Source organism: Dichomitus squalens, assembly GCF_000275845.1.
Source record: "Dichomitus squalens LYAD-421 SS1 unplaced genomic scaffold DICSQscaffold_39, whole genome shotgun sequence".
Classification (NCBI taxonomy): Eukaryota; Fungi; Basidiomycota; class Agaricomycetes; order Polyporales; family Polyporaceae; genus Dichomitus; species Dichomitus squalens.
This window is the reverse complement of record NW_006766921.1, coordinates 50,894-72,883: the sequence shown is the minus strand read 5'-3', so window position 1 is coordinate 72,883 and position 21,990 is coordinate 50,894. Positions and strand designations below refer to the sequence as shown.

Sequence of the window (21,990 nt, the reverse complement as noted above, 5' to 3'; positions counted from 1 at the left end):
GGGCGTAATCGAGGAACCCAAAGGTGTAGTGTGATGCGTGACCATCTACGAGGAGGAGGCGACGTCTCCCTGCAGCTTTCTCCTTCGTGTGCTTGTCGAAGTGTTTGATCCACTCAATCCCGATCTCGCCATCTACATAGCCCTTTGGCGAATGACCAAGGCTTTGCTGTGTTAGCATGGCATAGAAAAATGATAGTTATCTCACTTACACGGCCTTGAGCGGGTTGTTCTGCTTCCACTTCGTGTGAAAGGCCTGTCCCTTGAAGATTACGGCAGGCGGAATCGAGGTACCATCGGCGCAGATCGTAACAACGACAGTGATGTTCTCTCGCTCACCACTGCGTTGTTGGTACTGGACCTTCTGTCCGGCAGGTCCGAGTACTCTCTCCTTCAAGCCGACACCCTCCTGGATCCCAGTCTCGTCCATACCGTAGATACAGTCTGGGCTGATCTCCTCCTCACCCTCCTCGCCCTTGATTGTCTTTTCAAGGAGATCGAAGTATGCTTTATGAGTGTGGGGATTGACTGCACGTGCGCGGGAGCTATCGAGAGAATGGGACCAGTACGGCTTCAGTTTCTCTGAATGGCGCTCAACGAACCGCGTTGTCCATTCCTGACCCACGCCATCTTCAGGGAAGCCTGATGCTTCTCGCGCCCAACATATCCGGTTGACATGCTCCCGCAAACGTCGGTGATTGAGCGGGAACCCTCGGAGCGCGGCGTTGATAGCGAAGTCGATGACTTCCTCCTCCTCATCCGCCTGTAGCCACCTCTTCTCTGCGTTGAAGTCTCGGATGCTGGGCTTGCCGCTGGCTCGATTAGAGACGGAGCTTTTTGGCAGCTTGATGGACGTTCCGGTCTTCTTGTAGCACTCCTTCTCCACTTCCTTGCAGATTGCTCTCACGCCCTTCAGCTTCTTCTTCCCAGACTGTTGCTCTTCTGTGTACCGGTTGGCTGCGATGGTGACCCATTCTTCCTGAAATTCGGCATCGATCTGAGCCTTCTTTGTCTTGGATAGTGCGCGACGACCAGGCATGGTGGATGGTGAAGTAGGGCAATGATATCTGATTAATCGGTCTACGCTGCTAGAGCGCTTGTCCAGTCCGAGCGGACGTTCAGTACGGCCAAACCAGATTAAGAAGGCGTGACTGAGCGCTTACTTCGGCAAATGTCTCCTCGAGTCGCTCGTAAGATCGCGACATCGGTGAGCACATTTTGAGCCCGATAAGCATATAAATTCCAGCGGTGTCATTTGAGGATACCACTTGACATATCTTGTCAATCTGGAGAGACGGCAGCAGCGACTTCGCTTATGAAAGCCAAAACAACCCAAAAATGGCAGATCTCAGGTGAAGATGACAACTTATATTATTGTGCAGACAACGGGGAGACACGAAAATCAAGATCTAGTGTATTATATGCTGTAGGATGACATTGAGATACATGGAATTGAAGAGGAAGTCAAGGGGAGCGCAGGATTGAGGGAGCGTCCGAGGGACCCATGGGTGTCCGAAGGACCGGTTAAAGACTGTAGACAAAGAACGGAGAGTTTTCCAATCAAGGAGAGGGCCGGCAGGACGTCGGTGGCAGAGAAGGAATGATGCTAAAAGGACGAGTGCAGATGAGGCGTCATGCACGGCGGTCGAGATCACCAGAGACTCGACAAGCCTCGCTCAGGTTCCCAATTTGGCACGCTTGTGATTCTCGCCCAGCTGACGTGAGCCGCTACTTTGGGACATCAGTACCCACTCTGTCACTCAACGCCAGCACAATATGTAAGTCTCGCACTATGAGCCTTGAGGCCTGTGCCGCGCGTGCCCCTTCAAAGCACAATCAAGCAGCATCATGTCCTCCCGAAGGCTACTAGCAGAGGTTTTTCGCAACCGGGGCCTACAACTGGGGCTCACAACCGGATTAGATCTACCGAAGCTCTGCACTGGCGTTGTCAGTGGTTCAGTAAATGAGCTCTCAACCACGCTACATTGCACTGGCTTTCCAGGTGACGAACCATGCTTGGGAAGTGCTGACAATGGGGACTACCAAACCACCACTCTTGAAACGCCTGCTGAACGCGGACATGAAGTTCCTCGAGGGGCACTCGCTCTTCTGCCAGGCACGAAGGTCACGGGGTGTGCGTATGAGGTCCAGAGGGGCAAGGTGCGTTCGTGGTTTGGACTACGACGCCTTGGGGCTGTCGTGTCTGCATCGCATGGTAGCGGGGCGGCTGCCGAGTGCGAGATCTGTCACATCAATAGCCTCGACAGGACTAGAGAACATACCTCTCTATCCTTCCGGCGCCGCGCTGACCCCGTGTTCGTTCACATATAAGACAGAATTTTAAACGTATCCTCTCGGTGGAATCGAACGATATTCGATCGAGTGTGAGTCCAGTCGCTCAATTCTGAAGAGACTTTACTCAGTCCGAGAACTTACAGCACACTGTGCAATTCGTGGTGTCTATGCCGTTATCGTAGTTGAGATCCAAGAATCTGGGCTCGGTGCCAGCAGTTATACTTGAACATGTGATTGGTCGTTTGTCTTGTCCTCAAAAGCTCAGTCTAAACGATACGAGTCCAATAGTTTCCTTGTGATTCACTTTTTTTGTACTGTAAGGCAGGAACACAGTGGACTCGGGCTTTTCTCTTTTCTGCTATCCCGACTGACATCGGCCTCGTAGACACCTCCACAAACAACCTGGCGTACATCACCGCCTCGACCCGTCCAGCCCTGCTACAATCCCCAACCAGCCCTCGGCCCCGGCCGAAGGCCTGAGGGCTGGTTGGAAATGTGCGCACGACTCGGACATAACCTCGGTACCAGACTCCAAATCAATGGGACTGGCGAGCGGCGCCACGGCTAGCGTACTGCGCAAAGCGACCACGAGCTGAGAGCTAGCGTCAGCCATCGAAGTCGCTGGAACGGGATAGCGATGAGGGCGCTCACCGAATGCATCCCTCTAGGCGCTGCCGCGACGTCTCGCGGCATCTGGGCTCCATGCCCGGAGGGATGAACACTGTTGCTCGAGAACGCCATGGACGCGTCTTCATGCCGTCCTTGCAATTTGCTGAGGACGTGCATATATGGCGTCGTACGTGCCGTTTTGTTGCCGAATTGGCCCTCTGCAGCTGCGGTCAGCTCACTAGCCTGATACGACCGAAGGCGAGGCAGTTCAGGACTCACCTTGATGTCCCTCCCCCAGGAAGGTCAACATCTCGAGGGCATGTAGGCGAGGTGATCCGTTCTAGCTGACCAGGAGTCGGCGGCGAATATTCCGGAGCAGGTTATCGTAATTAAGGAGGTGAAAGCGAGTTCGAAGGCGGGCGGGGACCGCCGGGCACGAATGCCCCGTCCCCGGTTCGATGATGAGTCGGGAGGACGAGTTGGATGAAACAGGAACAGAGGCATCGGAGACTATGGTGGATGTTGCTGAGAGTGAGAGATTGCTAGGCAGAAGAAGAGATATGCTGCGTTCATATATGACTGCTGGTGATCGATGCCGGATTGATGGTATGCTTTGTGGGGAGGCTCGATGGTGGTGGTTCGTGATGAGGAGTGATGGCCGTCCTGCACTACCCTTTATACCTTTGCGCACGGTGGCTGGCGAACCGCTGCTCGGTTCAGGACGAATGTCAACCACCATTCGATCACCGGCAGACTGAGCTGCCGGGCGTTCCTTCACGGGGGGCTGGGTTAGTCGCGTGCATTATGCCTTCACCGGAAGGTGATGTGGTTGTGTTTCTTGTGATCGCACCCTCCAACAACAGGCAGGTGAGGTAGGTTGGTTGAATGTGCCACACCTGGAATTGTTTCCCGGCCGCGGCTGGTCTAGACTGATGAACCTCTCGATTGTCACCCTTGCAGGCTCACAAACCAGTGTTAGGCGTGACGATTGCCGGTGTCTGGGACCAGACTGTCGGGAGGCTTACCGCTGCATTCGCTCGTCGAGAGGAGTGTGGATGGTTGTTGAACTTGCAGACAAACATCATTCACACATAACTCGCATTGCGACCATCCAGTGAAGTTCTTTGTATATTCGGGTACAATAGTACAACAACATATCCCATGCGTCTGGACATCTCGTTTGGCGCATCTCCCCATCTCTCTGTCGCGAGTTTCCAACAGGATGCTTGGCGTAGTGACTGCAGAAGGATGGGAGGTCCTCTGAGGATGGGATCGGGGAGCGTCCACGACCATCGGTGCGACCATGATGCCCTCCCAGCGGAGAGGAATTGTCCAAGCAACTGTACAATGGAGCCTCAGATATTACTTCTCACAGGTGTGCGAATCATCAGCTCACGGAGTGTTTCGGGGGAGAGAAGAAGCAGCCGCCATCGTCTCCGTAGGCCGAAGGGGCAGATGAGACAAGGGGGAGCCACCGCCCAAGTCCGTCAGCCCCACCTGACATACAACCCCAAGACTCCGTGGCACCGGAAGTGCTAGAGGAGATACGCCAGGGACCATGGAGAACGATTTGGTCGGTGACTGCAATATTTCCCGCGAGTGACGGGCGACTGAGAAAACAGCCTTTGAACCGTCAAGGGAATCAGGTCGAGGCAAAAGGACAAGGATATGAACCCATGCTCACCGAGTGAACATCCTTTGCCGTCACTCATGAGAGATTTCGGCAGTTAAAATGCCCGGATGCGGCGACATTCTCGACTCGGGTGTGAGGCAGGAGTGACCTAATGACTGGACACTAATCCTTGCCGATAGACGGAGTAGTAGTAGCAGGGATGAGGCCCAACGTTTGCGTGGATGAGGATAGAGGGGGGACATCCCAACCCGCATACGAAGTCGAGATGATGAGGATAACCCACGGAGGTGCGGAGAAGATGGCGGTTGGGGGTGGAGGAGGAGTTGCGGTGCTGTGCGGGTTCTGAAACCATTGGCAGGGCTGGCTGACGGATGTGATGCCGGGCTGACCTTCACGGAGTTTGGGTCGTCAGCCGCGTGAAGATGATTCTAGTCGACGTTTGTGTGTGTTGTTCGGGGGATAGGCTGACGGAGTATGCCCGCGGCTAGCAGTTGCGCTGGCGGGCTACTATGCACGAATGTCGACTTGTCAGCCTCGTGAAGTTGAGTCTAGTCCGGCACACAGGGGGTTTACAAGGTCTGCCTGCGATCGTTTCCCTCCTGTGTCTTGGAGAGCCGAGGTGTGGCAGGTGCACCTCATCCCACGTGAATCTATAGACAGAGACGGGCTCGACTTGCTAGAAAGGCTACGACGTCTGCAAGAACCGTGTTCGCGATGAGGGAGATGACATGTGATCCAGAACAAGGACAAACCTGTGGCCAACGATCGCTCTGTGCATCTATGGAGGATCCGCACAGTGGGTACGTAGTAACACTCAGACATAGTCGCCGAGACCCAGGATAGATTGTTCGTACCTTTATATTGAAGGGACTGATAGGATGTCAAGTCCACCCTACGATATGTTGATCGGGTAGTCCTACAGGCGTCAGCGCAGTAGTATGGAGAGAAGACGTGTCAACGTCTCCCGTCGCGACGCACGTGCTCGCGTCGCCGGCACAGACTTTCGACTCACGCCTGGCATTCGATATTCAAAATTGATCCGATAAGAGCGGCGAGCGCACCCTTGCCCAGGTCCACCCTCTTGTCTCCTTCGACTGCCATCTCACAGATAGGCCCTCGCCCGCCGCCATCTCGCGACCTCCCAAAGCTATGGCAGCCACCTTGGAGCCCAAGGACGACTCGAAGACTCATCTCAAGCGTATTTCACTAGATACCGCTACGGGCACTACCCGGCTGGTCCTCAAGTGCGCGGCGGGATGAGCGGCGGGCACAAATCGAGCACCCCTACTGTCGCTTTTCGTTCGCCACGAGTGCTGCATGACCAGGCTTGTTGAGGTGATTGAACACTCGCTCTGGGTCCCGGTTTGACTCTTGCTATGGCAACGTGCTGCCGGTGGCAGACAATTAAAGCAGCGTCCCAGCAGCGTCTCAGCCGGAGGTGCGCATGCATCCACCGTAAGTCGGTCTACGTTCTGCGTCCTGAGCCTGTCGACGAATTTTTGCAGGCTTGCCGCGGTATACAGCCGTGCGTTTACCAGTGAAGCCACCTATTGGGCACTCGCCTTACTTCCTATCACATCACCGCCCGCTCAAACCTCCAAGAGCCAGGGTCTTGCACAAGCGGGGCGCACTGGGATGACCCTGAAGTAACGTACGAATGTCGAGGTGTTTCCGTCCGTCCATACTGTCACTGAAGCCTATGTCAGGGGCACTCTTCACAGCTATGTGACGATCATGCTGCAGATGGTACCGAAGAACAGCTCGAAGCAAGAATGTTGCCGAAAACCCAGCATTCAGAGGCGTCTATCCGAGCCTCTCATATGGCATCTGACACGGCCGTCCGCGCTATGATCATCCTCAATTCACCAGTGCAGTAAGGTTGTTACGCATCAGTCCCCGAATCTGTTCTCTGGTTAATAATAGGTATGCTTGATGGGCAACACAGCGCATCACGGGTGCGCGTTCGACACAGGATTCTCGAGGCCTGCAGTTCGACACTCTGGCAGCTGTCGGAGCGCTCTGCAGGCAAAAGGTATTCCATGTATGCAGCATGCCGTTTGGCCGCGATGCCGTGAAGAATTACTGCACGGCGGCGACCGAGAACCATCTTGGGAAGCTCTTGAAGGGAGTCTTCTTTCCATGGACCGTGCGCCCGTGGGACGCGCCATTAATGTGTCGCCACGCGCCATGTGTCGCAACATCCACAACCTGACTGTTTGTGTCCCGCGCGACGGATCCGATGGGCAGCGTCCGGCGCGTATGATTGGACGCATAGTCATTGTTGAGCCTTTTGGGATGCCGCTGTGCCATTGCCAAAGCGGTATGGCCGTTGCTTGTGTTGTGGTTCGAGCGGCACATCTAGCTTGTATAAAGGATGAATCCCTAATGGGTCTCATACTCCATCCTCACTCCTCTCCTCTCTCGGTCTCGTCTCTTTCTCCCTCGTTGCGATCTGGGATCGTCTCTCCGACAGAGTCTGTCGACTTGGTTCTGCATAGCGACCCGGTGTCAACCCACACTCCCTCACGCTCCTCGCACTGCGTAGATCGCCGGCTGTATAATTTTGTTTGAGCTTTTTACACGACCGATAGCACCAAGAAATCAGCACCATGCAGTACTCCCTCTTCGTCGCGCTCTCCCTATTTCTCGTCGCCGCTGCTGGACGCCCACAGCCCCTCAGCCGCCGCGCCTCGTTCACGCTGCAGAATGGCCAGGATGCGATCGCGCTCAAGTAAGTGCGAGTTATTGTAGTCAATCTTTTGTCGTACCGTTCCATGCGTCCTTGTCTCCATTGACAAGGCAATGACGCCACCGTCATGCGTTGTGGTCTCTGCTTTGACGGCGGCGTGGTTTTTGTGCATCCATTCCAGCTTCGTCTTTGTTCCAAGAATAGCCTTTACTGACGCCCATGTTCGTTTCGCCATTTTGGCTTTTAGCAACAAGTTCGCGGCTCTGGACGCGAATTCCGCGTGCCAGTCTGGCGAGGACGCGTGTGTGGACAGCAAATTCGCACAATGCGTCAACGGCAAGTTTGTTCTCCAGCAGTGCGGTGGCGGCCTCATGTGCGTACAACGCAAATTTTTACTCTCGGGCGCCTCCAGCTGATTGTGGCCGCACGATACTTCAGATGCGCCGCTCTTCCCCTCGTTAACTCCCCCGGAACGAGTATCACCTGCACGACTGCCGCTGACCGTGACGCGCGCATCGCTGCCACAGGTGCGAAGAGTGACGCACAGACCAATGCGTCCTCCGCCAAGGCCAGCGCGACCAAGTCGACCGCTGCTACCAAGACGTCCGCTGCCGCTGCCGCTGCCTCTGTATGTCTGACAGAACCATAGTCTTACTGATCAACTTACCGACGCTTTGCTGCACAGGCTACCGCGAAGGGAGGCAGCAACACCGCGTCGGGCAACAACGGCAACGACCCGCAGACCTCGCTGACTCTCCTCGACTCCGTGATCGCGAAGGGCTTCGCGCAAGACGGCCAGGCGCAGCCGGAGGCGGGCCAAGTCCCGTCTCTCACGTCCTCGAACAACTTCATCAACTTCTGCGCGACGGTGCCGGACCTGCCGCTCACGAACGGGCAGCAGATCAAGACGGGCTCGTGCAACCCCGCGCCGATGGGCGTCATCGCGGCGGCGACGAACATGCCCGCGTCCAAGTTCGTGTTCCCGAAGAACAACGGCAAGGTGGCCGCGGGCCAGAACTTCACGATCCAGATGGCGGTCAGCCACCTAGCGACGGGCAACTTCGTGAACGCGAACGACAACTACTTCGCCGCGCCGCAGCAGGTGAACGCGCAGGGCGACATCAAGGGCCACTCGCACGTCGTCATCGAGCAGCTCGCCGCGCTGGACACGACGCAGGTCACGGACCCGACCAAGTTCGTGTTCTTCAAGGGCCTGAACGACCCGGCGGAGAATGGCGTTCTGTCCACGGTCGTTGCGGGCGGTCTGCCGAAGGGCACGTACCGCCTTGCGTCGATCAACACCGCGGCGAACCACCAGCCCGCTCTTGTCGCTGTTGCGCAGCACGGAGCTCTCGATGATATGGTTTAGTGCGTACTCTTCGTCCCAACACCTTGTTATCAGTATGCTGACACCGATTTCCAGCTTCACTGTTGCATGAGCACCTCACGACTCCATGACGTTATACATTATTTGGCATATTTATTGGGGTGTAGATCACTCAGACCCAGCAGTGGCCCGCGTTTGAATGTCTAGTTTAGCCGCAGCTTTCTGCTTTCCGTCATGTAGCTATAGGTTCATGCTGTCAATGCTAGTTGATTGTCGCTCTCTTGTTACCGGATGTGCCCCTCGTGTGATCAAGTTATAGGCGAGATACAAATGTAAGCTACGTGGGCAGTATTAGTCTAATATATGACGTCTTACCTCGGAGTCATCTCAGGGCATGAACGTCGGCAGTCATAGCGGTCTAATAGACGTGACCATGACAGGCAGAAATAGCTGGTCATGGCTTGACATGTCCGCTTCGTGGCACGGAGCGACTGGCGCTGCAGAGACGGTCGAGTCATATTCGCGAACATACAAACCTCCAGTAAGCGCAGCACTTGGGAGCTAGCGCCCAGGGCTTCGCACTGCAGCCTGAGCTTTGCCGCGATGACTGAGCTCAACAGCCCACGCTCGTTCACCATCCGCGTCCCCGCGACCTCAGCCAACATCGGCCCCGGCTTCGATGTCGTCGGCCTCTCGCTCTCCCTCCACCTCACCCTCACCGTCACCATCACCCCCGCCGACGCCCCCGTGCCCCCGCAGATAACGCACTCGGGCGAGGGCGCGGACGAAGTCCCCCTCGACGCGTACAAGAACCTCACCACGCGCGTCGCGCTCTACGTCCTCCGCTGCCACGGCATCCCCACGTTCCCCTCCGCGCTCGCCATCCACTGCGCGAACGAGATCCCCTTCGGCCGCGGGCTCGGCTCGTCCGGCGCCGCCGTCGTCGCGGGCGTGCTCCTCGGCAACGAGCTCGGCCGCCTGCACCTCACGCGGGAGCGCATGCTCGACTTCGCGCTCATGGTCGAGCGGCACCCGGACAACGTCACCGCCGCGCTCGTCGGCGGCTTCGTGGGCTCGTACCTCCGCGAGCTCGACGCCGCCGCGACGGAGGCCGCGAGCGTGCCCCTCAGCGAGGTCCTCCCGGAGTACCCGCCCGACGCGGGCGAGGGGTGGGGGATGGACCCCCCGCAGCCCCCGCTGGGCATCGGGCACTACGTCCGCTTCGGGTGGTCGGGGAGCATCAAGGCACTCGCGATCATCCCGCGGTTCGAGCTGAGCACGGCCAAGGCGCGGAGCGTGCTCCCGGAGCAGTACTCCAGGAAAGATCTCGTACGCCCCGCCGTCCATCCCCTTGTTGGGTCACTCGCGTGATCATCTGCTAACTCGAAACGGCGGGCAGGTATTCAACTTGCAACGGCTGGCGGTGCTGACGACCGCCCTGGCGCAGACCCCGCCGGACCCCGAGCTCATCTACGAGGCGATGAAGGACCGCGTTCATCAGCCATACCGTAAAACTCTGGTGAGCGCGCCGTCCCTTCCACCATCTACTGCTTCTATCCTTCGCGCCCCCACCGAGTCCGTTCCCGTACTTATATTCAAACTCCCTCATGATTACAGATCCCCGGCCTACCCGAGGTGACGAACAACATCACCCCTTCCACACATCCAGGGCTCTTGGGCATCTGTCTATCTGGTGCAGGGCCAACAATCTTGGCGCTGGCCACAGGAGGCTTCGAAGCAATCGCAGAGGATGCGCGTACGATCTTCAAGGGCCATGGAATCGAGGTTGACTGGAAGGTGCTCGAGGTCGTGGGCGGTAGCGTTGTACAGCATAATCAATGAAGCCAGCGGAGATGTGTAGTACCAAGCAAGCCGCATCAAAAGTTCAGAGCATGACGAAAGCGTGACGTTCATTAGGCATTACGAAGACATGAGAGTGAAAGAAGGTATGTATGTTACGATGGGTATGCGTATGTATATGGAAGTGTAAGAGATCCGGGTCTAGCCAATATCCACCCCATCTATGCGCGCCCCGCTTAACCACCAGCAGTCAAGCAAACGGCGCGAGTCGCCACCAAGGCACTGGCGGCGGCGTCGAATGGCAAGTCGACAGTGAACATCACGTCGCTGCGGTCGCCATTGAGGTAGACCGGCAAATTGACCCTGTTCGGCGCCGTCTCCTCGGACTGCACCCATCGGACCTGCGACGGGCCAAGCCTGACAGTCTCCCCATCATTCAGAACGAGTTTGTCGGTGGCCCAGGCTGCGCCCTCTAGTACGAGACCTGAGAGGAAGCAATTAGGCACTAGCATGTACGATGGAAACAATGATGCTCACCGTCGACGATGAATGCGCCAGGGTCGTTCACCTTCTCGATGTCGAGTTCAAGCCGCAAGGTCTCCAGACTCCACTTCTTGCGGTGCGCGACTGCCTGGCGGGTGGCAGTGATGTATGCCTCTGGGAAGAACAAACCACCGAGCCAGACTTCGATGTTGGTGAGATTGTCCAGCTGAGCGATCTGGTCCAGCTGGGCAAGACGGCGCGCGAAGTTGGAGATCCACTCGGACACGCCCATCGCCTTGTGCACTTTGTAGCGGCGCCAGTGCGTTGGAATCGTGCCTAGACGGTGTCTCAATTTAGCAACAGGGAGAGACGACCGAATATGGTCAACTCACCTTTAGTGAGCGAGCTCATGAGAGTGCGCAAGTGGTTCGTCTGCTTGAGATCGCCTTCGCAGACCTTGACGACGTCCGCTAAGTCCTTGCGAACCTGCGAGAGGAGCCTGCTTCCGATGCTGCCCTCACGGAAGAACAGACGGTACAACGGGTCTGAATGCTCCGCGCTTTGCTTCTGAAGCGTCTGGAAGTTCTGTAGAAAGGAGTAAACGATATGTTCATGCTACCATAGAGGCACAACTCACCGCTGGGAGTTGCTGGAGCCATTCACGACAACGTTCGTGCAAGTTCCGCATCCATGCTGGTTGCTGCGAAGTTTGGCCCTGACTCGATGGTCCAGCAGCAGGAGTCGCTTCGTCATCATCGTCAGCCAGCATACGCATCTTACGCAGCTTGCCAAGAAGTTCGTTTCCTGATTCATTTTGAGTAAGTTCTTTCCAGATGTTAGGAAGAAGGGAACGTACCTTGAGCAATGGCAATGACGCGCTCGGCAGTGGGGGGAAGGCTGAGCCACGAAGGGGGCTCCCGATCAGGCAGCCCTTGCACCCAAGACATGAAATGCTCAAGCTTAGTGCCATCGGGGACTGTGAGCACCTGCGAGCCGGTGACGCTTGGAACTAGGTCGAAGTCGACGTTGTAGGCATGTGGAGTAAAAAGTCCGTCTACGAAGGCATCCACAATCCTCTGATCGAAATCACTGTCAACCCTACCACCATAGACGGATTGCTTGACGAGCGTGCGGATCGCATCCCAAGGAATGGCTGCAGGATCGACATTCGCACGGCCCTTAGCGACGCTGTTGAGCCAGGTATCGATCGTAGTAAACGCAGCTGCCATGTCGGAGTCGTTGAAGTCATATGTCTTGCTCCATCCGAGGGGCACGTAGCGCAGACGCTCCTGCACAACGGCGTGGAACCACGCAAGGAGGAAATATAAACGGACTTTCTCTGCGGGACCTTGCGTCAAGCGGCCCGAAGAGATGTTACGCAAAGAGTCCGAGAGGTTGGCCTTGATACCCGGAGGTGGCTCGTTCATGAGAATGCGCGATTGACGAAGGATGTTGACAGGGATGCTCGGATTCGCCTCCATGGTAAGGAACAGGCGGAAGTTTCTGTGTGGATTGAGAGTCTGCAGCTTCTTCTCCAGCTGACCAAGCCAAGATGGTGCGAGGTGGACATTCTTAAGCAGCACCCAAGAGCCTTGGCGCGCGGCCAACGCTACCGCCTGGTCCGCGAGTGTGAAACCTTCCTGCGAGCCCATGGCGACTGACGAGCAGCGAGAGCCGGAATTCTGAACCAAGTTCTCGACACGGTAACTGGCGTCGTAGCCGGGGACGGAAACGAGGGCCAGAGGAGTGGCCGGCTGGATCTCGTCCGTCACAATCTTCCCAAGGTCATAGGCAGACTCCGAGGCAATATCGATCTGGAATACCGTCCTGACAAAAGTAGCCGTAGATTGCAGAAGGCGATCTGGTCGCAAGCATTTGATGATGATCATGTTCCGGATCGCCTCAACCGCGGCTGGGAAAAATATGAGTAAGGGCGTAACGTACACCGGAAAGGAATGGACGTACGGGTGCTGGGGTCCCAAGGCGAAGGCACGGACTGCTCGGGGCTAGCCGACTCTAGGAAAGGAATCCATTCATCTTCGTGTTCCGTGAGATGTGTGAGGACAGGCTTGAACATCGGCTGCTTAGCGAATGTGACGACACGTTGTGCCTGATCGGGTGTAAGGATGGTGGTTTGGATGGCACCCGCGCCAGCGACCACACCATCGCCGCTCTCCAAGAAGAACTCAAGCTCGTCATTGATTTCTTCGACGCCGCGAAGCTTCACTTGTGCAAGAAGCATAGCAAGCATAACGTGGTCACGATGGAGCAAGGCTCGGGATGTCCTCTTGTAGACGATGACGAAAAGGTCGTTCATCAGGATGTCCCTGCGCTTGGCATAGTCAGCGACGCCTTGTAGGTTCGGGTTATGGTGGAGAATGTAGTCGAAGATGTCGAGGAAGAAGCGCAGGGAGAACTGATAGAAGTGGTTGACGAGGTTCAGTTGCTCGAGGATGAAGAATACGGCACTACAAGCCTGTGCGAGAGGAAGGTACTCGGCAGTGACTTCTTCGACTTCCTTCATGACAACGTCGGTCTCCTCGACTTTGCGAGTGATCTCGGCAGCCTCTCGTTTGAGCGTCTCCAAGGTGTTGATGACCTTGTCGTCGTCCAAGATGTTGCCTGACGATTCGTTGAGCGCCTGAAGCAGCAGCTTCTCCAGAGTACGGAGCCGAAGTCGGAATTCTCCCTGCATCTTCATGAGGTCCGTCCGTTTCCGCTCGGTGTCCGGGCGCTCGACCTTGAGCACTTGATCCAACGACTGGCTCTGCAAACTGCTTCTCGTCATTGTGAAGTTGACGAAGGTGACACGACTGCATATGTCCGGAGAGAATTCGACAGACGGGTCACGAGTGGAGAGGAACATGGTGAACGAAGGGGAGAAGTCGATGTCCTGATTACCAAGGCGGATGAGGACACGACCACCAGTACGCCGGATCTCCCTGTTGAGAACTGGATTGAGAATAGGGTCCAGATGCTCGACATCCTGAATGAGAAGGGTGTTGCCGAAACGAAGGGCGCTCTCGAGTACTTTGAGGAAAGCCTCGTCCAGGAAACTTGTGACAGTTATCTTTCGATCCCTGTACTCGTTCAGCAAGAAGGTGGTCGCCTGGCCAGTAGGATCGATGATGAGGGGGTAACGGCTGTAACGCTTGATCATGATAGCGTTCTCCGTGCATAGATTGTCGGAGGGAAGGGACTTCGACTGCCAGCTGAGACGATCGTCTGCGGTGGACAGGTACTCGGGGAGGGAGAGCTCCGCCTTGAATTTGATCCCGGCCTCGGCGAGATGAGAAGACCATTCCTGCCACATTTGCTCGCGGTATTGTTGGTCGAAGAAGCCAGCGTAGGCGAGGAAGGCGGCGGACAATAAGACGTCGCCGACAATGGTGCCCATCTCGGTATCGAAGGTGCGACTGCCATCCTCCCAACGGACCTTCTCGGAAGACAGACTCTCCAGCAATCTCATACTGCGATCCACCTTACTCTCCACGCGTTCCATTTCAGTCTTGATCGCCTCGGTCTCGCGGATGAGACCAGCATACTCCTCCTTGTACCGCTCGATACTCTTTTCAAGCTCGGCAATCATCGTCACCATCATCGCTGCCTGCTGCTTGGTTGCTTCTGCCTGATCCTCGAGAGACTGCACTTCGTTGCGAAGAGGCTCCACCTTGTCGAGGATCTCCGAGAAACGGACCTGTGCAATCGCCCATTTGACAAGAGGGCCACAAGCCTTACTAGCACGCTGCACAGTCTCGAAGTTGTAGGATGGTCGACTGAGGAAATCCCTCTTCATGAGGTCCCGAAGTTGCTTCGTCATCTGGTTCGCAGTGTCGAAGTTGACGATACGCTGGATGAAGTCGTCGCGACGGATGATTCCCTGAACCGTACGCCAACTGTCAATCTTGTGACCCAGGATGGTACAGACAGACTCCATCGCAAGCTTGACGGCTTCCGGTGGGTTAGCCATTGTACGGACTTCCTGCAGATGCTGACGCTTGATGTTGCTGACAGCGGACTGGGCGTCGAGGACAGCGGGTTCGGCGTCGGCGAGATCGGCCATGACAACTTCCCGTCGCTGTTTGATGTTCTTGTCCTGCTCCTTGAGGGCTGCCTGAATCTCGATGGACGCTGCTTTCTTCTGTTCTGCTTCCTGTTGGTCTGCGACCATCTGTTTGAGCTTGTTGTTGGCCTCCGAGTTCTTCGCTTCCAATTGTGTCCGCTTGATAGCCAAACTCTTTCGGAGCTCTTCGACCTGCTCGACGGTTTCCCGAAGTTTGTCAAGACCAACGTGCAAATGACGCTGTTGTTCCTCGAGTTCCTCGCGCTTCTCGTTGTGCAGCCGCACGTAATGGTTGATGCTAGTGTGTAGTGATGTCAGTAGTCATTAAGGGTATCAAGAACAGTAGAACGCACAAGTCGAGGTAATGCCGCGGAGTGACATAGTTGTAACGTCCTTGGCGGCGACTGAGTCGCTGATTGATGTGGTGCATCGACTCATGAACATGAACCAAGGCGTTGACGACAGCAGAGCGGTGAGTGGGCGGCATAGACAAGTCGCGGTAGGCAATGGGGAACATCGAAGGGGGATTGTATGTCTGCAGGTCTAAGTCGAGTGTGTTCGTGAATTCCAGGCCAACCTGGAAGAAGGCCTGATCGGACCAGTCACCGAACCAGTCGAGTACGCAACGGTTGAACAAGGCAGGAGAAGTGGCGGCGCGAGACGCCAAACCGTTCTCGGGAGGGTTCATCGTGAAGACGACGTGAAGGTTCTTCGCAACCTGCTGCGTGAACCAGCGGTAGAGCTCTTCGTGAGAATCGAGCATGAGACCGTCGCGCTGCGAACCTTCCTTGCAGGCAGTCATGAGTGCGGCGTGCTCGTCTCCCTCGAATAGACCTGGCACCTCGGCGTTGGCGAGGAGGGTGTTCATCCGTTCAAGGAAACCAGAGTCGAGGACATTGGACTCGTCCATTATGAAACAGATCTTCTCGCCCTTACAGCCAGCGCGGCGGAGGACCGTCCTGAGGTCCTCATCAAAATCTTCACCGGTGTACTTGTTGGAGACCTTGATTTGAAATATGCTGAGACCGTTCATCCAAGCAACGAAACGTGACAGAGTTGTCTAGATAGACGATATCAGTACGACCCACTCCCAAGTGACTCATCTACGAGCACAAACCTTTCCACTGCCAGAAACACCGATGAGGAGTAGATGGCCTTGGACTTGACGGAAGACACGATCGATACGCAGGACGTGATCCAAGACGTCGTTGAAGAGGACGAGCGGCACATCCAGTTCTTCCTCGTAGAAGACGCGTAGACGAGCCTTCGTGTATTCGCGGAGAACCTCGCGATCGACCGGGATGTAGTTCTTCGATGTCCAGTTGGAGAATAGGATGGGACGGGAAAGGGCCTCGTCACGGTTGATCGTCGGGAAGTGCTCCATAGCTGCATTGTCGATGGCCTCGTCGGTCCACCGCTTCTCTTCCTCTGTAACAAGACGATCTTGGAAGAGACGCAAAGCCTCGTGTGCCCACACACGAACCAAGCCTTCAACAGACAGGATTTCCAGGGGCCGTATAGCCTCGTAGATACCACGCACCCATCGGGTAAGCTCACGGGGGGAGTAGACGTAGTGCGCCTGGATATCGGTGGTGAAACGCTTCTGAGAAGCGAGGTAGAGAGTGACCATGGCGTCCGTGAGGGGCTCGGCATACGCGCGGAGATTTGGAACAACTTTGAGCAGCGCGCGATTGTACGTCCCGTAGATCTGCTTGAGCGAGAGCTCTCCAGGGTAATCGACCATGACCAGAGGGGCATGACGCAGGAAACGGTGGCTAAGCGGCACACGACCAGGGTCAGTGGGAGGGTTACAGGCGCCGACGAACTGAATGCGCTCGAGTTTGACCCAGGCCATGTCGCTCGTCCTCCAGTAACCACCGCATTCTACCAACTGACGGATGAAGGATATCACGCGCTGCGTCCCGTACTTATCGGTAGCTGGCAGGTTGATTTCGTCGCAGAACACCACGAGCCAGCGTCCGATCTGGGTAGGGGCGAGGATGACACCGTTCGGCGTCTTGCGGTATTCGCAATACTGCTCGAAGGTCTTAAGAATGAGTTCGGGGACAGTTGCGCTCGAAAAGTTCAGACCAACGACCTCCATATCCGGAAGTTTGCGTAGAGCGCTGAAGAGCGTCATGGTCTTTCCGGAACCAGGAGGACCACAGAGCATCAAGGGCTTGTGCTCGGACAGCCACGAGTAGAGAACCTCCTCGTGGCGGACCGTATCGACAGTGGGTACGACGACATCCGAAGCAGTTACTGCGTGAGATTCAATCTCGATGACCGGAACGCGAGATTGCCATCCGCTCCACTCTCCGTTGGCGACTTGTACGTCGAAGTCTAGAAGGGAGCCACCCGGAATGAGAGGTGGAAGGTCGACACCAGTGTGCTTACGCAAAAAGTCACCGAGCTCGGCGCGGAGCTCGAGGCGTGCATCTCCGGAGAACGCCCAGATGATGTTAACGAGAAGACGCTTGGTTACATACTGCTCGACGCGCTCGTGGCTGAGAGGGAAATCAGAGTGCTGTATGTTGTACTCGATGACGTTCCGCGCGGTCTTGTTGATGAGCGAGAACAGCGTATTAAGAGCACGGGTGACGGTGAAGTCCATGATGTGCTCGATGGTCTCTGCGTATTGGAGGGCAGACATGATGAGCTCGCCTTCGCCAAAGAAGGGTTCAAGGATGGTGGCGATCTGCTTCTGGGTAGCCAAGTGGGGAGATGCTGCGCTCTCGTTCGGATCGGTGCGACGACCAGGGAGGTCGACCGCTTCGTCGTCTTCAGCGTCCAGGGGCACCGTGGATAGCGTCTCGAGGTAGTAACGGAAGACCATGGCAGGCTCCACGACGTCCTCGCTGAACCAAATCATACCGCAGCGACTGACGGTAGCAAGCGTCGCGTACTTGAGGTGCTCAACTTCGAACATGATGCGCACGTTGGGCGGTAGATTAAGACGTTCACCGTTCGGCAATGTCAAGAGCTTGTTGTCGTCGAGAACACTGACAACTGATGGTGAGCATGATTGTCCTTAGTGATAGGGAGTAGCACAAACCTGTTCAGGTTCTCGACCCACTCAGGATCGACATCGCCGTCAAAGATGATCCAGTGCCTCTTGCCACTCTCGCCGCGAACGTCATCAACAATCTTACGCAGCGTATGCGTGAAGAGACCGTCGTTCCACTCGCGAGTCGTCGGGTCGAGCGTCCCGTACAACGCGTCCTTGTGCATCGCCTTGGGATCGATCACGTACGATACACCTTCGATACCGTCGAGGCGCTCCAGAGCGGCGAGGAGAACCTGCCAGGCATTCGTCTTGCCGCTACCAGAAGGACCAACCATCATGAGACCATGCTGGATCTTCTGGATCTGGTAGAGCTGCAGGATCTTGTTGATCCAGCGTTCGCCCTCAACGAGGCGTCGCTCGGAACAGACCTCGCCAATCTTCTGGCGGAGCGCGTCCAGGTCGACAGGAACGTAGTCGACGCCAGGGAAGACATCGGCCAAAAGACTGCATACGGAAGTCAGCTACTGTGTCACAGCACATCGAAGCAACATACCTCGTCAACAACGGGACATCATCTGCGACGAGCTTAGGCACGATGGTCTCGGTGACACTCTGGATCAAGATAACCTGCTCAGAAGCAGCGTCCGAGAGGCCAGCAGCGTCGGCACCCTCGTGCGTAGCTGCAAGCAGGCGCTCTCGCTTCAGGATACCAGCAGACGCCAAAACAGCCTTAAGAGCACGTAGACCGAAGTCGTAGTGAGGCTGAGGAGACAGTTGCTCGTCGCACAGGTTGAAGAAGGGAACGATCTTCGAGGCAAGCGACTCTGCGGTACGGAAACCTTGCGAGAACAGCATGACCTGAGCGATGAGCTCCCGGTCGGGCCTCGTCATAGCCATGGGACGGAAAAGCTTCGTCAAATTGGGCGGGAGTTGCGAACGGCCGGCGTAGTTGGGGTTGGTCGTGATGAAGATACCCATGTTCTTGTTAAGCTTGACGTTCTTGCCGACGAGCTCGATCTCTGTATTCGGATTCTTTACAAGCGTCGCGAGGCCCTGCTGGATGCTCTGAACTTGCTGCGAGACGGCCGACAAGATACGCTCCTCCAGACGGTTGAACTCGTCGAAGCACCCCCACGCTCCTACTTGACAAAGACCAACGAAGATACGACCCATAGCCTGAAAGTCGAAAGTCTCGTCGCAACAGAAGACAAGGACGAACCGACCAAGTTGGACGCCGAGAGCCTTGACGGACTCGGTCTTACCTATAAGTTTATGAGCGCCGTCTGATTGTTGTCAGTCGAGCTACAAGACATACCAGTTCCAGCGGGACCAAAGGGAGCACCACCGAGCTGGTTGTCCAAGGCTTGTGTGAGGGTGAGGTAGCACCTGTCCGTGAGCGGCGTCTGCACTAGGCGATCGGGAACACCGAGGTACTCCCATCCGTAAGGGAAGGAAGCATCCGCGACTCGGATGGCGAGCCTCTCGAGGGGGTTCTCAATGCTCCTGTTGAGGTAGAAGCGCATCTGGTACAACCAGGTGAAGGCACGGTTGTCGGACACGTTCTGCTGAATCAACTGGCGCGTAACATCACGCTGGTGGACGAGCTCAGTGATGAGGTGCTCGCACTTGCGACGCGTCACAGGAGTGAGCTCCGTCAACACGACGTCGGCGAGAAGGTCGAGACCCTGGCGGACCGTATCGAGAGGACCCTCCAAGGACTGCGAGCTCTCCAGAGTACTCTCGATAGAGGCGGTCCAAGCAACTTGAACAGCGAGCGTGACCAGCTGAGCGGGATACTTCTCGAGCCACGCCATGAACTGATCCTTAGGGAGGGGCGTGACGCTGCCGTAGAAAGATTGGAGTTCCCCAACGGCGTCGCATAGAAGCTCGGCAAGCGATACCCGCATCTCTGCTTCTAGCTTGCTGAGCCAGTCGTTAATCTTCGGATAGTCCTTGAGCAAGATGGGGGTCTTGAACTGGACTTCTTCGCCTTCTCTAGAGGCCATACCCTGGATCTGCGTCAAGTCGTCGTCCAGCATGATGGTCGAGATACCAGCGAACATCTTTTTGAGATGCTTCATGATACGGAGAATCTCCTTGCTGTTACCGATGATCTCAAGCAAGTCTTCGTCACCAACGAAGTAGAACCGCGGGAAGGAAGCACGCTCCCGCTCCAAGTACTCTCCGAGAGCCTTCTGGATCTTGTTTAGCATCTCTGCAAGACGCTCGAGGGACTTTTGGATGCCCTGAATATTCATGACGTCGATGACGAACGGCGACTTATAGACCTTCTTCATAACGGCCAAAAACTCGGTATTGATGTTCTGGAACCGGCCGGATTCGACAGGGAGAAGGTGCTTGATGTCGGCACTTCCAGAGAAGATACCTTCGAGGTACACCCATTGTCGCTGAACGTCGATCCATACATCTTGAAACAAAGGTCAATAACCATATTCGCAGGCGCACCAGTATCAGAGGTCAGTAACGCACCGAAGAGTACATGTATACGGTTCAATTTCTCCTCCCAGGACCCAGCCTCTTCCTCGAATACTATACAGATGATGAGAGAACGTTGTGCAAAGTCAAGATAACCCATTCTCACCCTTGTAGTAAGGTGACAGCTTCATCGCCGTCAGCGAGTTCAAGTTCTCGCTGCACTTGTTGAACAAGTCGTCCCATCCTCTGTGGCCCAGGTCAAGCTGTGTCCAAGTTAAGCTGGGAATTATGCGTACCTGATCAAACGGCACTTGTTCTGGTAGTTGACCAGGTCGAGGGTATAGTTGGTCCATGTCTCCTTGACTTGCCTGATGTACTCCTCGAGGGCCATCTACGCCACATTGAGTATATAGCTAAACCGCATGAAGGCGCGATTCTCACCTCTCCCTGTGCCTGAATGATAACCTCCTTGATCAGGTTCTCGTTCTTCCGTAGATCCATATCGTAGACGTGACCCAAGGTCATCCTACAATTACCATGAGAATTTAGACTCGTCACATACGTGGACGGCACTCACAGCGGCAAGCTGATTTGCGACGGCACCCTCAACACCTTGAACAACTGCTTCCAATGCCTATCCTTCAGTGCCTCCGACTTGAGTTCGCCAATGAGCGTGTTGGCCTTGAGTAGACCCCTCAGCACGTCCTGCACGTACTCAAACGCAGCATACTGTCGCATGCGCGTCGGCATCTCCTTCGTCGACGAGAGCAGCCCGTCCAATTGCTGCCTCAGCTTCCTCGGCTGTACCGTCGCCCACGCCATCTCCCTCAGCTCTCCGATTTGGTTCCACACTCCCGACAGCGCGGTCCAAACGGCCTTCAGGTCACGCAACTCCTCAAACACGGGCTCTAATCGTGTGTGACGAATGAGCTCCAGGTCGAGGGCCTCCTTCGCCTTGCATACGAGCTCGTAGTCATCTTGTACGCGCGTGAGCTTGCCCTCGAAGATGTTGATGGTATTCAGCGCAGTGTCGGCGCGCATGCTGCCTTGCACGGGTCGAGTCTGCTCCCATTCGGCGATGATGTCGTTAATCTTGTTCTCTACGATCTTGTCCTCCGCGACAATCTTGAGTTGGAGGCCGGCTGCGACGCAGTCAGTCGTACGCGCGTTCCTTCATCCCGCCTACGAAGGCCACACTGGGACTGATAGCACGCACCTAATTGCTCCTGGATAGAGTCGTTCTTTCTCTTGAGTATCTCATTGAAGGCACTCCACTCCCCACGCAGTTGGTCACTGTACAGCCAGTCGTCCGGGAATTGATATCGGAATCGCTCGAGCGTCTTCTCACCGCTCGCACAGACTTCGATCATGGGCCCCCATGTCTTCGTCTTGCGTTTGAGGTCTTGGACGAATGTAATGAAGGTGACCGCCGCGGCGGTAGAGGAGTTGGAGGGTGCCAACAACTACTCCTGGTGTCAATACAGCGCATACGATGGCAATGGCGACGAGGACATACCTCCATGTTGTTGACACACTGGTTGGGGACAAGTTTAGCAAGGCGCGACGCGTCGCTACAGGAGCTCTTCGGCAAATTCCGATGCGTCCTTGGCGGACCCGCGCCAAACTCGCGCCTCTTGTCCAGAGCCTCTAT

General features: G+C 55.9%; 5 protein-coding genes across 5 annotated transcripts; 2 read left to right on the top strand and 3 right to left on the bottom strand.

Moving 5' to 3' along the window:
* Position 1: 1 nt before the first annotated feature.
* Positions 2 to 427, bottom strand: DICSQDRAFT_66991 (CENP-B protein; the record flags this gene model as incomplete). Its single annotated transcript, XM_007368725.1, has 2 exons — positions 2 to 161; positions 210 to 427. Coding segments are annotated over 2 exons (378 nt in total), but the record flags the coding sequence as incomplete, so codon positions are not given.
* Positions 428 to 661: 234 nt separating this feature from the next.
* DICSQDRAFT_13197 (uncharacterized protein) lies at positions 662 to 1,024 on the bottom strand (the record flags this gene model as incomplete). The annotated part of the gene is made up of 1 exon (XM_007368724.1): positions 662 to 1,024. A coding segment is annotated over one exon (363 nt), but the record flags the coding sequence as incomplete, so codon positions are not given.
* A 6,119-nt stretch (positions 1,025 to 7,143) lies between these two features.
* On the top strand, positions 7,144 to 8,592 carry DICSQDRAFT_67110 (uncharacterized protein; the record flags this gene model as incomplete). Its single annotated transcript, XM_007368723.1, has 4 exons — positions 7,144 to 7,265; positions 7,471 to 7,596; positions 7,662 to 7,851; positions 7,909 to 8,592. The coding sequence occupies 4 exons, from the start codon at positions 7,144 to 7,146 to the stop codon at positions 8,590 to 8,592; spliced, it is 1,122 nt and encodes a 373-aa protein (XP_007368785.1).
* Positions 8,593 to 9,153: 561 nt separating this feature from the next.
* On the top strand, positions 9,154 to 10,442 carry DICSQDRAFT_110123 (homoserine kinase; the record flags this gene model as incomplete). Its single annotated transcript, XM_007368722.1, has 3 exons — positions 9,154 to 9,879; positions 9,950 to 10,069; positions 10,168 to 10,442. 3 exons carry the CDS (start codon positions 9,154 to 9,156, stop codon positions 10,390 to 10,392), a joined length of 1,071 nt encoding a protein of 356 aa, XP_007368784.1. The 3' UTR covers positions 10,393 to 10,442.
* A 15-nt stretch (positions 10,443 to 10,457) lies between these two features.
* Positions 10,458 to 21,872, bottom strand: DICSQDRAFT_182524 (dynein heavy chain protein 1). Its single transcript, XM_007368721.1, has 18 exons — positions 21,856 to 21,872; positions 21,556 to 21,802; positions 20,917 to 21,481; positions 20,781 to 20,865; positions 20,636 to 20,730; positions 20,506 to 20,585; positions 20,394 to 20,453; positions 19,219 to 20,331; positions 18,457 to 19,165; positions 17,952 to 18,407; positions 16,014 to 17,898; positions 15,250 to 15,956; positions 12,799 to 15,194; positions 11,690 to 12,745; positions 11,471 to 11,637; positions 11,226 to 11,418; positions 10,888 to 11,169; positions 10,458 to 10,834 (listed from the first exon to the last, which is right to left on the bottom strand). The coding sequence occupies exons 1-18, from the start codon at positions 21,859 to 21,861 to the stop codon at positions 10,587 to 10,589; spliced, it is 10,350 nt and encodes a 3,449-aa protein (XP_007368783.1). The 5' UTR covers positions 21,862 to 21,872; the 3' UTR covers positions 10,458 to 10,586.
* Between the last annotated feature and the right edge of the window lie 118 nt (positions 21,873 to 21,990).

Coding starts and splice junctions, on each gene's coding strand:
- DICSQDRAFT_182524 (XM_007368721.1), bottom strand. Junction 19,166..19,218: donor CTTTGGTCCCGCTGGAACTG/GTATGTCTTGTA, acceptor ATAAACTTATAG/GTAAGACCGAGTCCGTCAAG. Junction 15,957..16,013: donor GTGTTTCTGGCAGTGGAAAG/GTTTGTGCTCGT, acceptor TCGTCTATCTAG/ACAACTCTGTCACGTTTCGT.